At 35.2% G+C, this 17,282-nt stretch overlaps 2 protein-coding genes across 8 annotated transcripts in view; one reads left to right on the top strand and one right to left on the bottom strand.

Annotated features, from left to right (window-relative positions):
* The window catches only part of LOC106788672 (muscle calcium channel subunit alpha-1), a 51,080-nt gene extending 41,891 nt beyond the window's left edge, over positions 1 to 9,189 (top strand). For 3 of the 7 annotated variants that reach the window (XM_014752129.1, XM_014752133.1, XM_014752132.1), the window contains 16 exons: positions 26 to 295; positions 368 to 451; positions 573 to 761; positions 861 to 963; positions 1,032 to 1,186; positions 1,270 to 1,494; positions 1,602 to 1,806; positions 1,942 to 2,075; positions 2,310 to 2,411; positions 2,491 to 2,583; positions 2,799 to 2,917; positions 3,012 to 3,155; positions 4,539 to 4,846; positions 4,911 to 5,666; positions 6,051 to 6,181; positions 6,283 to 9,189. In XM_014752129.1, the coding sequence (XP_014607615.1) occupies positions 26 to 295; positions 368 to 451; positions 573 to 761; positions 861 to 963; positions 1,032 to 1,186; positions 1,270 to 1,494; positions 1,602 to 1,806; positions 1,942 to 2,075; positions 2,310 to 2,411; positions 2,491 to 2,583; positions 2,799 to 2,917; positions 3,012 to 3,155; positions 4,539 to 4,846; positions 4,911 to 5,666; positions 6,051 to 6,181; positions 6,283 to 6,717 (3,453 nt within the window). In that variant the 3' untranslated portion in view covers positions 6,718 to 9,189. Of the gene's footprint in view, positions 1 to 25; positions 296 to 367; positions 452 to 572; positions 762 to 860; positions 964 to 1,031; positions 1,187 to 1,269; positions 1,495 to 1,601; positions 1,807 to 1,941; positions 2,076 to 2,309; positions 2,412 to 2,490; positions 2,584 to 2,798; positions 2,918 to 3,011; positions 3,156 to 3,835; positions 3,880 to 4,538; positions 4,847 to 4,897; positions 5,667 to 6,050; positions 6,182 to 6,282 lie in introns of those variants that run through there. The other 4 variants (XM_014752134.1, XR_001381926.1, XM_014752135.1 and 1 more) reach the window with 4 other exon arrangements.
* A 3,382-nt stretch (positions 9,190 to 12,571) lies between these two features.
* LOC106788673 (dnaJ homolog subfamily C member 2) lies at positions 12,572 to 17,091 on the bottom strand. Its single transcript, XM_014752137.1, has 5 exons — positions 16,897 to 17,091; positions 16,312 to 16,590; positions 15,803 to 16,187; positions 14,617 to 15,721; positions 12,572 to 14,522 (listed from the first exon to the last, which is right to left on the bottom strand). Exons 1-5 carry the CDS (start codon positions 16,949 to 16,951, stop codon positions 14,472 to 14,474), a joined length of 1,875 nt encoding a protein of 624 aa, XP_014607623.1. The 5' UTR covers positions 16,952 to 17,091; the 3' UTR covers positions 12,572 to 14,471.
* Between the last annotated feature and the right edge of the window lie 191 nt (positions 17,092 to 17,282).

Below are 17,282 nucleotides of genomic sequence, written 5' to 3'. Positions count from 1 at the left end.
TAACACAATTTTATTGATCGTTTAGCGGAATTGCATCGAGTTCGCGTTAAAAGCGAAACCAGTTCGACGATATATACCAAAGCATCGAATACAATACAAAGTTTGGTGGTTCGTCACTTCTCAACCATTCGAATATACGATATTCACCCTGATCATGATAAACACCGTAACGCTAGCGATGAAGTTCTATCAGCAACCGACGTTATACACAGAAGTTCTCGATGTACTCAATATGATTTTCACCGCAGTGTTCGCCCTAGAGTTTGTCTTCAAACTTGCAGCTTTTCGATTCAAGGTACTGTTTTATCGAATTAATAATAAATCTTTAATCTCACATCATTTTTTTCCAATGTTTCTTCTATCTCAGAATTACTTTGGCGATGCTTGGAACGTTTTTGATTTCATTATCGTTCTCGGAAGTTTCATCGACATCGTATACTCGGAAGTTAACGTAAGTGATTCATTCATTTATTATTTATTTAATGCACCATTACTTGCCAGCACAATTAATTTCAACGTGTAAGATATTCGTGATCAAATAAATAACTTATGTCGAATTCTCTACTTTTCAGCCTGGCTCAACTATCATTTCAATTAATTTCTTTCGACTATTTCGAGTGATGCGTCTCGTAAAATTACTGAGCAGAGGAGAGGGTATAAGAACGTTACTCTGGACCTTTATTAAATCCTTCCAAGCTTTACCTTACGTAGCCCTTCTCATCATTATGCTTTTTTTCATCTACGCTGTAATAGGCATGCAGGTTAGTAATAAACGTACGGTTTTTCCTTTTGACGATTAAAACAAAACTTTCATTTGGTTCGTTGTTTATATAAACGTTTATCACCGTTTGTTTCCATAGGTTTTTGGAAAGATTGCTATAAACGCTGAAACTTCGATATATCGTAATAATAATTTTCAGTCGTTTCCTCAAGCAGTCCTTGTTTTGTTCAGATCTGCTACAGGTAAGAACATTCTCGTATTATTATTATGCAACAACATTTTTCCGTCATGGTATTATATTTTTCTTTAGGTGAATCTTGGCAAGATATAATGATGGATTGTTCCGCACAACCAGGCAAAGTAATGTGCGATCCAAATAGCGACGAATACAATAATCCATCTGGTTGTGGATCGGATATAGCATTTCCTTACTTCATATCATTCTACGTTCTCTGTTCCTTTTTAGTATGTTTCTATTATTGCTATTTATTCTCTTTTATAGAAATCCCAAATTTGTGATTGTATATATAATCATTATTGTTTTACAGATCATCAATTTATTCGTTGCCGTTATTATGGATAATTTTGATTATTTGACGAGAGATTGGTCGATATTGGGGCCACATCATCTCGACGAGTTTATTCGTTTATGGTCCGAATATGATCCTGACGCTAAAGGCCGTATCAAACATTTAGACGTGGTGACTTTGTTAAGAAAAATCTCACCACCCTTGGGTTTCGGTAAACTTTGTCCCCACAGAGTCGCTTGCAAGGTTTGTCAATAATTATTCAAGTTTATTTGAACAATAAGTAATTAGATACGATAAAAATGATTTTTTTATATCGTTAATTCGATGATACATAATATATCGTTTTCTAGAGGCTGGTCTCGATGAACATGCCATTGAACAGTGACGGTACTGTTCTATTCAACGCGACCCTATTCGCTGTGGTAAGAACATCATTGAGAATTAAAACCGAAGGAAATATCGATGACGCGAATGCCGAGCTTAGAGCTGTCATCAAAAAAATTTGGAAGAGAACCAGTCCGAAACTTTTAGATCAAGTTGTACCACCGCCCGGAGGTACTTTTTTAATCATCCCTTCATATATATAAAAAAAACCAAACAAAAAAAAAGCGGCTCGATTAAATATAATAAATATATTCGCGAAATCTATTGAATACAAGTCCCGAAAATATTATTCAACTTTTTTTTCAGTCGACGACGAGGTAACGGTCGGCAAATTTTATGCAACTTTCCTCATCCAGGATTACTTTCGTAGATTTAAGAAACGCAAAGAACAAGAAATGAGAGAAGGAGACAAAGAATGTCATAATACGGTAACGCTACAGGTAATAAAAAAAAAACAGGTATTATAAATAAAAACAGGTATTATAGTAAATACTATATAAATACTATAATAAAAACTTGAATTAATTATGTTTTTTTATTTTTTTTTTTTTTCTTTTTTTTTTTTTTTTTTTTTTTTTTTTTTTTTTTTTTTTTTTTTTTTTTTTTTTTTTTTTTTTTTTTTTTTTCTTTTTTTTTTTTCTTTTCTTTTCTTTTCTTTTCTTTTTGTTTACAAGGCTGGCTTGAGAACTTTGCACGAAGCAGGTCCCGAATTGAAAAGAGCGATCTCTGGTAATTTGGAAGAACTTATGGATGACAATCCGGAACCTACACACAGGGTATAGGAATATTGCTTTTTCGCTAAAGGCAAAAAAAATGATAAATAAAAAGGAAATTTATTCGTAATTATCTTTTCAGAGAAATCATTCGTTGTTTGGTAGCGTTTGGTCGAGCATGCGCAAAGGACATCACAGCTTCCATAGAGCGAGATCGCTCAAAATGAACTCCAAGGTAATAATAAACATAAAATAAAAGAAATAAAAATACTTACATTTTTAGGCGTTATTTGCTATCAACAATATCCCAATAATGACGACCTTATTCATAGTTACTCTCTTGTTTGTTCCACAAAGACTTGATCACCGCCAAGAGAACAGCAATTCCTTTTTATACAATTCGCAGGTGAAAGGGTAAAAAACTTCCTATTGTATTTCTTTCCTTCGTAGGCTTCCCCATCGAATTCCATAGACTTTTTGGCGTATCCATCATTGCAAAGGGGTGTCGGACCAGACGCTCCGAATCAAATCACTGCGAGATCTCATCAAGTCGTGCCAAACGTAGCCGGGTAAGTTTCTTTATAGTTATCTTTAAACAAACTAAAATTTCGATAAATTCTTCTATAGTTTATTAATCCCTTTTGATTTTTTTTTTACTTATAGTGGTCTAAGCGATAGCGCAATGAATCAAATGGGAATGGATCCTAGATTAACGGGGGTCGAAGAAAATATTCCATTGAGACCTCTTGCCGTATTTGGCAACACCACGCAACGTTCAACCTATCATAGTTCTTACAAAATGGTCGGGTAAGTAAATAACCAGCGAAAATATTCTTTTCGCCGGATTTTCGCCAAATTCGCGTGTCCTGTTTCTTTGTTAGGCATCGTGTCGGTCATCGTCATCAGTGGTTTACGCATTTATTATTTTTCAAAACGATACATCTCTCTATCTATCTATCTATCTATCTATCTATCTATCTCTATCTTTCTATCTCTATCTTTCTCTCTCTCTCTCTCTTTCTCTCTCTTTCTCTCTCGCTATCTCTCGATATCGCGTCATGTAATAATTAGTGCATGAAAGATGTTCATACGACTTACTTACTACAATACGATTCGATTGATTTCGGTCCAAACTCGTTGATAAAAAAAAAACAATTAGCTAATTAGTTGTTCGTCCTGAATAAAATTAGTTTTTCAATTAGACCAATGTGATTGTACATAGTCGCGAAATTAGGATTTCGTTGAAACGCGTTGGCAAGATACGAGAAAGATGATTTTGTTTTTGTTATTTTTTAATGTCATAGCGCCTAAGAAATAGCTTCGTACGCATAATCAATCAATCAATCAATCAATCAATCTTCTCTATTTGCGTGCACGCGTTATCGTTTTCGCCTTTAGCAAGTTTCATAGCTCCGCGCGTCGACGAATACGTAATCATTGGTATTCTCATCGTCCTACGCTTTTCTGTTTACTGTCGTACGTTTCAGTGGACCGGGTAGCGGTAACTATCTTCATCCCAATAGCGAATATGGTAAGACAAGTTAGGGATCTGCGACTAGTAGCTGGCTTTTATTTGATTAAACTGCATTGCTCGCTTGCCGCGCCTGCATGCTTTCCGTTTTATCATTTATACATATATTATATATATATCTATATATATATATTTATTAACCTTAGTATCACAACCACACAAATTGTCTCCTGATCAACGAGAAAACGAGAAAAGATTTGTTATTAAATATTATAGAGTTCAAATGTAATATGAAATCAGGAGACAATCGGTGAAGAAAAATCAGCAAGGCCCAAGTTCTGCCGGTTAAGAAACGTTAAATTCGATCAAAAGAATCGAAAATTAACGGGGTGTTCCATTTCAACCATGCAGTAACTAGGCTAATGCAAATAATCGCATGCGGTTTGCGCTGTTCTCTTTCGATCCGATATATTTATTCAATATTACGTAAGCGTGCCTGACCGGATCGTCGCGTCTCCTAAAAGAGATGTTAGACGTGGTCGAGTACGCGCGTTATTTAATATAATAATCCTTGGCTCGTGAAGATTAGGGGACTGATTGGTAAACGTAACTAAAAGAATGGTTTTTCGCCCGTTTTCTCTTTCACCGGCCTGCGTGCGTGCGTGCGTGCGTGCATATGGCTTGCGTGCGTGTATCCTTGATGGACTGCTCGATGGCAGTCTTCAGGACGGAGTCGAGCGGCAGTTGACGCCACCCACCCCTCCGCCACGAAGGATACCTGGACAGAGTACTAGCGGCACCGTTACCAACACCATCAGCACCACTAGCAGCAGCACCACTGGCCCGATCCCACATCCTATCATCGGCACTGTCAACGAAACAGTCGTCGTCACAGCTGTCACGGGAACGAGTGCCAACTCCTCGACTACCGCGACCAGTCCAGCTTCCTCTTCGAATGGCACCAATCGTTACTATACCTACGCGACTGGGGGCTGCTGCGTCGATTGTGCCGTCTGGAGCAATCACGGTACGAGATCTTGTCGCTCATCGATTTAGAGATAATTAAATTAAACGATAGAAATACGAATTAGAAATGCGAGAAGACAACGAATTCGATCTCGTACCGGACACGAGCGTGGCCGTAGACGACGAGGAGGACGAAGAGGAGTTAGAGGAGTATGAGGAAGATGAGGACGAAGATGAGGAGGAGGAATTCGAGGACGAAGATGAGGAATCGTCGATCGCGAGCGGCAGTACCACCGATTCCGGCACGTGGAACGATTACGAGGGTGTTCCACGTCCGACTGATAAATTACCTTTACCATCGTCGGCAGCAGTGGGTAACGTTAAAGAGAGTGGGAGGGCGAGAACGAGGGCAAGGGCTAGGGCGAGGCCGACGCCAATCCCAATGTTGCGTCAGGGTGCTAAACCGACGATGGGAATCCGAAAATTTGAGAGTCTACTATCGCGGGCTACGGTGGCAGCACCATCGAGACAACCTAGTTTCCCGTTTGGGACGAGATCGCGACGGCAAAGCGACACCGGGGGAAAATCGGCACCCTCCAGTTTCCGCAGATGTCGCGAGGCCGTTTCCGAAGCGGCCGACGGGACCGCCAGCGACCCTCCAAGCGACCCCCCGACCGACCCTCCGACCGACCCTCCGACCGACCCTCCGACCGACCCGCCGACTGACCCCGGAGGAGCAACCATCGGAAGCCTCGCGAACGGCCTCAAAATGGCGCAGACCCAAGCGATCGCCGTGGCCAGTTTCCTCGCCAACGTCGATTCGCGTCAATGGCGAGTCTGCGAGTCCTGTTTCTCCCACCGAGCCTCCTTCCACGGCAGAGGTGACGCCAACCTTACACTGTCTTCCTACCTTTCGAACCTACCTTCGATTCGTCGCAGCCGCTCGAACCACGCGCGTACTTACTTAGTCATTTCTTTTTATTCTTTTATTTTTCTGTCTTTCTCTTTTTCTTTCTCTCTCTCTCTCTCTATTTCCCTTTGTGTACTTTGAACGTTTCGACTAACACCTTATTTCTTTCTTTCTTTTTATCTATCCTTTTTCTCTCTTTTTGACGCTTGAAATAACAAATTTGTCCGTTCATGTGGTGGTTTGTCGTTGGCGCGTGACTCGCGCGACGTGCAGCATCGAAGAAGTTCGAGATAATAGTCCCCGAAATCTATAGGTGTTAACCTTTTCATTGTTTTGCTCCATAAACCGTCATTAGTTCCATCCTGGGCTGGGGAGAGCAACGGAAGCGTCGGAGCAGAACGGCTTACCCATAGTTTACCTGGCAGTCCTGCCGACCGAAAGCCGAATTTTGAAGTTATCGGAAGCGCCGAGAGTTTGGTAGGACGGGTGAGTTATTTTTTATCCATTTGTTTGTTTCCTCGCTTTTTTTTTAAATTCGAAAAACAATTATCTACGTTGTGTTTTTGTTTTTTTCTGTTTGCGTACAGGTACTCGTTGAACAGGGATTGGGTAAATATTGCGACCCAGAATTCGTGAGGTACACGTCTCGCGAGATGCAAGAGGCTTTGGATATGACGCGGGAGGAGATGGATCGAGCGGCTCATCAGTTGCTCTTGGAGGAAAGACGTAGTCAATCCTTCAGATATCAGCAACAACAACAACAACAACAACAACAACAACAGCAGTTGCAGCTGCAACAACTGCAACAGCAGCAACAAGAACAACAACTACTACAGCCCGGCATGGACCAACAGTGGAACCCCGCGTATATGCAACCAATCGAAATAGGTTATCAACCTTTGCAAGAGCAACCACCGAGTGGTACGCAACGAACGTTCCATCATCAGCCGAGCTATCATCTTCAAGAACAACAACAACAACAACAACAACAACAGCAGCAGCAGCATCAGCCACCCTCTTAGCACAAGGAAGACGATTGTTTCGTTAAAAATATTCCGTCTACGTAGCCTCGAATTCGAACGGGTCCTCCTTTCGGACCAATCAAAGTCGCGAGCCGTTCGATTTTCTGTCGATCGGGGGAGACGGATAAAACACAAAATAGAGAAAGATAAACAGAAAGATATACTTTGCTCAGCGATCATCTCACCCTCGTACGAGACGCGACTCGTTGTGTACCACGCTACCCCCCAAAAAAAAGTCCTTTTTCTACTATCCAAATATTTGTATCGATCGATCGACGAGAGTCCACACTTTTCCTTCGGATTTCCAATTAGATTTTCGAAGATGCACAAAAATCACGGATCGCGAATTAGATATAGTTATCCAAACATTTATTTTCTTTTCTAATCGTTTTAAAAGCTAACGTGAGAATAAAACTATAACCGAATTTAACGAAAAATGCATAAGAATTATTTTCCGTGGAATTGATAATCGCTTCGAGACGTACAACGTGTTCTTTCCACCGTATATGTTGTTTTCGTCCACCATTTTTCTTTTTCTCGGTATTCGAAGACTCGAAATCAGTCAGCCGAGATCCGCGAAACCTCAACGGACTTCCGTCCGAGAACTGGAGGAAGAAGAGGAAGACAGATCTATTTCCTCTTCTCCTTTTTTCTCTTTCATTAATACGGTATAAATAGAGCTATATTATATACGCATATATTATTATTATTATTACTATTATTGTTACTACTATTATTATTACTATAATTTTTATCGTCATCGCCATCACACATTTATTGTCACTATTATATTATTATCTACCATTTAATATCGTTAACTATCGTTAATTATTCGTTATTATTGTTCGTCCTCATCGATAGAAGTTAAAAAGAAAAGTCACTTTTAAGAGAATATCGCTATTAGAGTACGGTTAAAAAAAAAAAAAAAAAAAAAAATCATTGTCGCTACTTGCACGATGGATTATTCTAGATGATATAACAAGTGCCTAAGTATCTAATAACTTCTTTCGGACCAGAGAAGACTTTTATCAACATAGACAAAGTACGACTATAATTGCGAAATTATGACGAGTTACGAGCCGTGTATGTACACTACGATATTGTAACGCGAAATAGATATTATTATTATTATTATTATTATTATTATTATTATTATTACTGTACATATATATGTTGCGCGCGTATTATTAAAAAGAATGCGCGATACGACGAATGGCCGATAAATAAAAAAAAGAGAAAAACAAAGAAAAGAAAAGAAAAATACAGTCCCGAAATAATTCGATTAAAAAATGTATGATTATTGTAATAAGGAGCGCGCGAGAGATTTTACACAAAAGAAAAAAGTATGAAACGTTCGTATTACGTATTCGAAAAAATGAAAATTTCGACCTAGAAAACACACGCTACACACACGCCACACACACGCCAATACACATACACTCTCGTACGCGTTCGAGCATACGAAAGAAAAGCCTTCTCTTATACATATACAGTAACTATCGTTTAAAATCGTACAACATTTTCATCAAATTTTGTTTGGAAATTATTAGTATTGTGTGTTTAAGAATAAAGACAATCTAGAAATAAATACATTAGTATATATTAATTGCATATTTAATGAGATTAACTTTGAAAACTTTATATATAACAAATGAATTAAATAAATACGAAAGTAATGTGTATAAAAAAAACAAAAAGTCGTAATTAAAAATTATACGTGTTGGGGTGTAACTATTGTTCTATAACGATAGATTTCGAGGTGTACGGTGCGCCGAAAATATACACATACATTTCCTACGATTAATTAACAATTATTATAATAATCTAATGTACTTTATATATATATATATATAAGATTTTTTTAACGTTCCTGCACAGTGATGACTTTGAAGGTAAAATTTTTGTCTAATAGAAAATCAAATCGAAATTATTTCACATTCAAAGTATATTAATAAGTATATAATAATGTTTAATAATTTGAAATATAAGAAGAGTGCATTAGTGCATTAAAATAATTATTAATTATTGAAGTATTTCTCTCTTGTTTTTACAGTTATACTAACACGTACGATTTTATGCAACGGCCGTTTTCTCGACATTATTTTCGTATTTGCTTAATTCCCTTGTTATAAAATAATGCTTTCAAGTTAAACTTATTAATTATGTAATAAATATATACTAATGTATTTATTTTTAGATTATTTTAATCTTAAGCAAGCTATACTAATAGTTTTCAAGAAAAAAATCTAATAAACGTAATGTAAACGATTTTAAATAACACTCGCTGTATATAGACTTTTAAATATAGTCTAAAATTCAACAAAAACGAAAGATAGAAGAAGAGAAGGAATAAAATAAAGAGGAAGAGTAGTTAAGAAAGAAGAAAATTAATGATGAAGAGACAAATATGGGCGTAAAAATGATAAAAAATATATCACAGATTTTTCAATGTAAATCATTCGACGAGAGAAACCAAAAAAAAAAAGAAAAACATTCGCTCCGATTTCCTCTGACGCACAAAGTTTAACTTAAATATCGAATAATCGCGATTTGATGTTCTATAGAGCCATTATTATTATTACTATTATTATTATTATTGGTATAAAACCGAGCAAACGCGCAAGAACACATTTCTTTTTCTTCTTCTTTTCTTCGATTTAGAAATAATATCCGATCGCGCGTATTTAATAATCAAATCACTTTTAAAGGGTCGTTTACTCGCGTCTGATCGCAGTTGCGCATCCAAGTAAACAAAACAAAAAAATACGTATTAATATTTAATTACGTACCCATTTAATTATTACCTCCTCCTATTAGCGAAAAGAAAATGAGAGGGAGAAGAAAATAAAAATAAAAATAAAAAAGGGAAGATAAAGCAAAAAAAGAAAAAGAAGAAAAAAAAAAAGGAAAAAGAAAACTAGTAAAAATAGGAATTCAGAGAAAGAGAAAAACGATGCAATGTCGTATTCGATAATTCGTTTAAAAACGCATCCAATCGACGTAATCGTGTTATTAGAGCAACAAGAATATCGTGGAACGCGCTAACATGCTCCATTTATTTTCATTGGCACGACCAATGGCGATGAATAATGTTAGATATATATATATATATATATTGTTGGATCGAACGCCTTCATGCCAAATATTTAAATAGGCATTCGTAGGAAGATTTATCGATGGGTGGTGGTCCTGCTGGATAAATCTTACAATAGAATCCTACAATATATATAAATGCAATGGAAAATATATGTGGATCGATTAATGGTGTACTTGAACGCGAAAACGACGTTTCTTGTGATCACCAATGAATAATCGCCATTGTTGTTAACTTCGAGATCGTTGTGTCAGTTTCCTAATCTCTCGAATGTGTTTCTTTTCGTACCTTATATTAACAACGAATAATCATCGTATATTACAAACAAAAAAGTATAAAAATTTTCATGAAATTGCGATTATAAATTGATTTCGTATTATTATTCACGTTGCATGTATTATTACATCTTCTAGATATATATATATATATATTAAGAGATGCGAACGAGAAGATAAAGAATAATGAAAGAGATATAGAAAGAAAAAGAGAGAGAGAGAGAGAGAGAGAGGCGGATGGAACAAAACAAATAATATTTATTCTAAATCTTTGCGATCGTTGGACCACTCAGAACTCGCTTTAAACAAAATTCTGGACAATATCCTTTGGTGAATGTCGAAGCGATTCAATCCTGTCTAGTGCCTTTCGTAATTCTCCTTATTAGGTTTTTGTTTTGTTTCCATTTAGCACAAGAGCTCGATGGTTCCCAATTTGTTCATTTTCTTTTCCTCCTATCCCCATCCCAGCCCACCTAATTTTTATTGTACCGAATTTACGACGATGTGTCCAGGAGAAAATAAAATGATGCTAAAAACGATCGAAAGACTAAGACGGGCATCGAAGTCTCCACGATTCTCTTGAACGTGTGTCAACCATTTTGGGATAACTTTCAACAGGACCGTTTCATACGAAATATTAAATAACAAGAGGAACGAAGTAATATTTAAACGAAGTACGAAACTTATGTTAGTCCTAGGATAATCGCGAGCCCACTGCTTTATAAAAAATACTTATTACATATACACATATACATACATACATATATATACACACACACACACATACTTACACTTGAATCTTTCGTATATCCGTTTTTGGACGTCTTTCTAATAATCTCGTACTCGTCTATAACCGTCTTTTTATACCTAAACTATCATGAAAAAAAATATGAACAAGTTTATACAGAAAATTAGATTAACGCGCGTTAACACACAAGTTTTCTCTTAATAACTTTCTAATAAATAAAAAATATAATTCGTAATCGTCGATGGTGTATGTGTGTGTGTGTGTGTGTTGTTTAGATAGCTAACAAGAAGAAGACTTTTTACTTCGCCGATAAAGAGAGAGACTGTGTTTTTAAATGTGATAAAACAATACGACGCTGAGAGGACTCTTCACCCTCCCAACATCCAACCACACCCACCCCCGCCCCAACCAATATTAAAAATAATAAGAGGAGAATGGGGCGATACGAATGTACGCGGAATCTAATTTTATTTTTATTTTCAAATTTATTGCTTATCATCTAAACGTTGTCGTTTAATTTCAATCAATGACAAATGACAGATAGAAAGTTTTTTAAACCGTAGCACAATTTTAAATGATCGCACAAAATAATTCCGAATTTGTCCGAGGAATAATACAAACGAAAACGCATCTCGTATAATTATCCAATATTATTTAGATATTTTTGATACGATTAAAAGTATAATAGAATAATCGGTCTTCTTCTCGTGATTTTGCTATTGTAGAAAAAGAAAGAAAGAAAGAAAGAAAGAAAGAAAATTAACGAAAAGAATCGCGTCGTTCCTCTAATTGTTCGTTTAAAAAAAAAAAAAAAAACAGAAAAAAAACAGAAAAATGCACGACGGATGATAAGAGAATCGTGGAGAACTTTAGATAAAAATGAAAGTTTCATCCCTATTATTATTATTATTATTATTATTATTATTATTATTATTATTATTAGAGGGGTAGAAAAATTCGTAAAAATTCGCCAAAAGTTGTCGGATATATTGTAATAATCGTTGTCGTCGTCGTCGTCGTATTATTTCACGATCGAAATCCTTTTGGGTCTATTATTTCATTTGAAACGCGCAATGAAAAAGAAGTTCGACCGTATCGAAATCATTTTTAAAAGCACAACTTTTACAAGATTATTGTTAATATAACTCTGAAGCACACGAGATATACTCGGAAGTACAGTCTACCGAACATTTTTGTGAAAAGATCGTAAAAAAATGGTGATTAATATAATCAATTAGCATCGAGATGCATACACACACACACACACACACACTTCTTCTATAACATTGTCCTTTAAACGTTATATCCTTATACCGTAAAGAGTATGTGTGTGGTGTGTGTGTGTGTGTGTATGTATTACGTATAAGGATATATGCACGCATCATACACACATGTATATGTAATAAAAATTGTGTAAAGTTGCAATCAAAGTTTTACTAGGGCGTTCATATAAATTACACCACCTCGATCGTTTCGAAATTATTTTTGAGAATATCGATAATTATGGAGGTCAGTCCCAAAAGTTCGTGTGTATTAGTAACATGTATATCGATTTTAATAACGTTCTTTAAAATTTTATGGAGTTAGAGCCACATTCAACAGTGAATCGGATGACAAAAAAGATGCGTTCATCTCATGGGACAGCTTGGAAAATGGCTACCACACGAATCTTTATAGAGTCAGCACATGGTCGTTCATTGTTCGGAAAGAATGCTATTGTGTGCTTCCCAGCTCAAATTTTCTCCCACATTTTCTCCCACATTCTCTTCCACTTTCCCTCATCCTCTCCGTCTTTTTGATATAAAAAGAAATATTTCTAACTATTTCACGCACAATTATCCAAATATTAACGAACGATGAATTATAAATGTGGGCAACTGATATGAAATCGAATTTTGTATTGAAAAATTTCAATTGTGTCTTAAAACAAAAGCAAGCTTGTTTTTTTATTTTCGAAACAACGTATGAACGCCCTTCCTAACGATCGTTACGATCATTTTTAACTGCCGATCGTCAAACCACGTTTTTTCAGTTCGAATCACATTGAAAAACCAAACGAAAATTAAAGGAATAAATAATTAATAAAGAAAAATAAAACGTAAACTCGTCGATCGGTGGTATAAACATATTTTCGTAAGAAATTATTGTTATATAGAAAATTAGCGTTATGTACTGAACTGAACGAAAAAAAACCAGACCACATTTCTCTGACTTATAATTAATATATAATTATTTAACTATCGTGTTGCTCGATAGAGAAAAACAAAGCGAATAATAATAATAATTAATTAGAGGAAAGATATTAAAGAAGAAGAAAAAGTTCCACAAAGTTTCATGAAGTTCCTGAACAAAGAAAAAAATGGCGTCAGCTTAATTCTATTCTTCGCGTTTATACGTTTTCGAACAAATCATTTTTTGTCATTACAAAAATGACTTCACTTTTACGAAAAAATAAGAAAAAGCGATAGTTAAAGAGAAGCGTTTACAAAATTGGAAATATTTTAAACAATTTACCTTGTTAATTAACTCTAACAGTATCGTTGATGGAGGGTAGTAGACGCTAGATACTTGGTAGTCGTTTGGTTGTCGTAGAGTTTGGATTGTTGGTAATCGTTTTACGAACAAAATTTCATTATTATATGAAAAACATTCTGATTGGTCGATCGGTATATTTTAAACTACCAACTGTATTTTCAGAAAAAACTACAAAAAAATGTAGAAAGTACAAAAAAAAAGGTATTCTACATAGTAGGGGAGGAAGATGTTCTTCTTGTTGATTGGACAGAAGCAACATTTTAGTTTGTTTTTTAACTATGTTGCGTACGTGTAATTTTGTCCAAATTGCACGAATATAATAATAATAATAATAATAATAATAATAATAGTAATAGTATTAATAATAATAATAATAATAATAATAATAATAATAATAATGGATGAGAGACGATAAAAATACGAAGAAACCGAGCGAGCAGCATCTTGCTGACTAGAGAAAAACTAACACAGAAATTGTTGTTGTTGATGTTGTTGTCAAAAATGTGTCAAATTAAAATATAAGGATTTCAAGCATCTTATGTTTGGATGATCGCAGATTAACCCTTTCCAATCGAAATTTAATGAACAGAAATTAGTAAAATGCGCTTTTTAAAATGTAGTTTTTATTTATAAAGTAATTACTTCTTTTTCTTTTTTTCTTTCTCATCTACGGTCCATCTAAGTATTTTGTATTTTACATTACTTACACGATATAAGAATCGAGTTAACGCAAAAAAAAAAAACCTATGTGTCAATGATTAATTTGGAGGCTCAAGATTCTCCATTAATTAATTTCTAATTATATATGCGATGCGTTTGATTAAAAGTAAACGGTGCAAGGAATTTTCTATATTCACAAAAACAGTATAAATTTGAACGAAATTAAAAAGACAATGAAAAACTACAACGATTTCTATGCTGCGCACACGTGTGTATGTAGGTCCAAGCAAGGCACCGTAATGTACATTGGCAGGAATTCAATAATATCTAATATTCATCCTCAACTGAAATTCCTACAATGGAAAGGTGGAAATGATATAGAAAATGGTCATAATTAAGAATGAATAAGTTACAAAGAAATTCATCTTAAGAAGAGTTAATATTATTTCATGACTTGTGCTGCTTTTTTCGCTTTGACGAGTTCCACGAGTTCCTATGGAAAGAAACAAGGAAAGAAAAATACAACAGATTGTTCATTAAACGTGGCTAAAGTTAATTCAAAGTAATAAATTAAAAAAGAAATATACCTTATACCTCCTCATACATTCTTTTTTCGTTCTAGTTGGTATGCATCCTGCTATTTGATCCCACCTATCGGGGACCGTTGTGGGATAAGTTTTTAATGCTTGCTCAAGAAGTTTCTGTTCCACAGGGGTCCAAGCTTGAGACTCCTTCTTGACATCTTTAGCGTCGCTAGATATTCCATTGGAAAGAGGATGATCCAAGCGTTCCGTTACAGCTGGCATTCTTTCTTCGATTCCTTCTTTGGTTTTTTTCTCTGCGATAAAATTATCATAAGCGTTTTTATTAGCTCTTTCCTTAAGGCTCGATTTGCTAAAATCGGTAGATTGTAAGTCTTTAGCTTTTGCCAAAACTTCTTTGGCGTCGCGCGTTATGCTGCTGGATGAGGTACTATGTTGATTAATAAAATTAGCTACTACTTCCCAACGTTGATTTGTACCAGCAGGAAATAAATTGACAGCCTTTATTAAAAGTTGCAAATCATTTTCGCTCCATGGAGCGGTATGAGCTTTAACCTGTTTCTCCGGTGTATTTCGTGTATCATTATTTATTATAGCAGCTCTACGTTCTGCTTCTATCTTTTGTTCTGTTTCTTTTACCACATGGAGGAATGCATTTCTACCGCCATTTTGTAGCTTCTTCATAACTTCTTCCAATTGAATTAATTTCAACAACTCACATATTTTTTCTACACTTTCCATGTGCTTAAGACTTTCGGCTGAACTTTCAGCAAAGTAATTATTAAATTTACACAAGTCGCGTAACGCTTTTCTTTCCTTCCTGAGTGCTTTCTTCTGTGCCTCCCTCTCTTGTTTCAATGCATCCATTTTTGCACGTTCCTCAGATTCGCGTTTTTCTTTTTCTAATCTTTCTCTTTCCGCAGCATCTCTAACTATTCTCTCTTCTTCCTGTTGTCGAGCTTTAGCAGCTTCTTGCTTTGCCTTCTTAGCAGCTGTTTTTTTATTTTTGTCATCCTGTTGAAATTTCTTTATTCTTGGGTCTATGTTATAAGCCATATCAACTAAAGAACGTATTCTTGCCATTTCTTCCTTCTTTCGTTTCGCTCTCGTTGATTTATTTTTTTTCTCGATCCACTTACGCATATCTCGACTGAAATATCATTTATTATATTATGCTTTATATACTCAAAGAAAAAAGATAAGAAACAAAAGTTTAATTTTTATTACTTACTCTTGTCCACTTTCTTTATCCTCTTCGTCGAGATACGAGTACTCCCGCCAAGAATCAAAGTCGTACCAGAAAGAATAAAATTTTTCAACTTTATCTCTAGGTGTGTTTGGTCCACCTAAAAGTGGTACTGGTTTTTTGATAGACCATCTAGCATTATCTTTGAATGCTTTTCCCATAATTTCATAAAAATTATTTTTACATTCCTTCTCGTCTGGCAGATCATCATTAAAATAAGGATCTATGCTGTCGTAACTTCTTCTTTTAACAGTTGTTCCAAGAGTCTCCCATGCACGAGTAATGCAAGTAAAGTAGTCATCGTCTGGTCTTATTTCCTCTCCCAATGCCTTGCGCTTATCCGGATGATGTTTCAATATCTTCTGCTTATCTGTAATTCACATATTAGATATGGATTTAGTATAAATCATTAACTATTATGCGTATTAGGTATCTGCAAACGACATAAGACCTACATTCATGTATAGAGTATACTTTGAACTGTCTTTACGTACAAGCCCTTTTAATAATATCTTCAGTAGCCTTGTGCCTAAGTTTTCTTATTCCTAACACTGCATAATGGTCTTGATCTTTCCATTCCTTTGGATCCAACGATCTTAAATATTCGAGGTCATCTTCGAATTCATACTGAGACAGATCTTCTTCTTCTTCGTCTGATGATTCTGAAACTATGTATGGTGCAAAGCAGCGATGAAACTGGGCTTTCCAAGCTTGCGCCGTAGAATATAAAACCACTGGTCCTGCTGTGGATGCAGTTACCTTCTCCAATGGATCTGTATAATAACAAATTTTACAATATAATTAATCAAAATTCTATACAGTTAGTAAAGCACATATAACAAGTTTGGTCAATTTCAATTCAACTTATTGAACTAACATTCATTTATTCATTTCAATCACTTTAAACGATAAATCACATAAAAAATCAATTAAACGCATTCCGTTAAAATACTGATTAAACAATAATGCAAATATTACAAGGAAAAAAGGATTTCCTATGTTAAAAAGATTTGTCTAAGTTAAACCTAACCTATAAGGCCGGTGTCCAAGAAAAGATTAGGAAAAATTCGATAACTCACCGAGTTTAGAATTAAATGCATTAGGGTCATCATTTGCTGTTCCATCCGTCATCATTAATTAACTGCAGGATATCACGTAGAAGATAATATTAAAATGACTTCCGAAAAAAAGGATAATGTGAAAGAAATTTTCAGGCTAGGAACATACTCGATAAAACGAGCGGTTGCATTACGATTGTTCGAGATCCAGTGCTACCAATCGTTCTTCAACTTTCGATAAATATCGACAAATATCATTTCGTTATTCGATACAATGATTTCTACTTATAGATTTATTTCATATTATATAAATGTTTCTTTTGTATTGTAACAATATTTCTGATTTTCACGCAGCTACGATATATATAACTGTTAAATTGATTAAATAACTATATGTAGATTTCAAC

Source organism: Polistes canadensis, unplaced genomic scaffold, assembly GCF_001313835.1.
Source record: "Polistes canadensis isolate GaletaPanama2010 unplaced genomic scaffold, ASM131383v1 scaffold_148, whole genome shotgun sequence".
Classification (NCBI taxonomy): Eukaryota; Metazoa; Arthropoda; class Insecta; order Hymenoptera; family Vespidae; genus Polistes; species Polistes canadensis.
The sequence above is the reverse complement of the archived record's forward strand: the minus strand, read 5'-3'. Positions and strand labels throughout refer to the sequence as shown.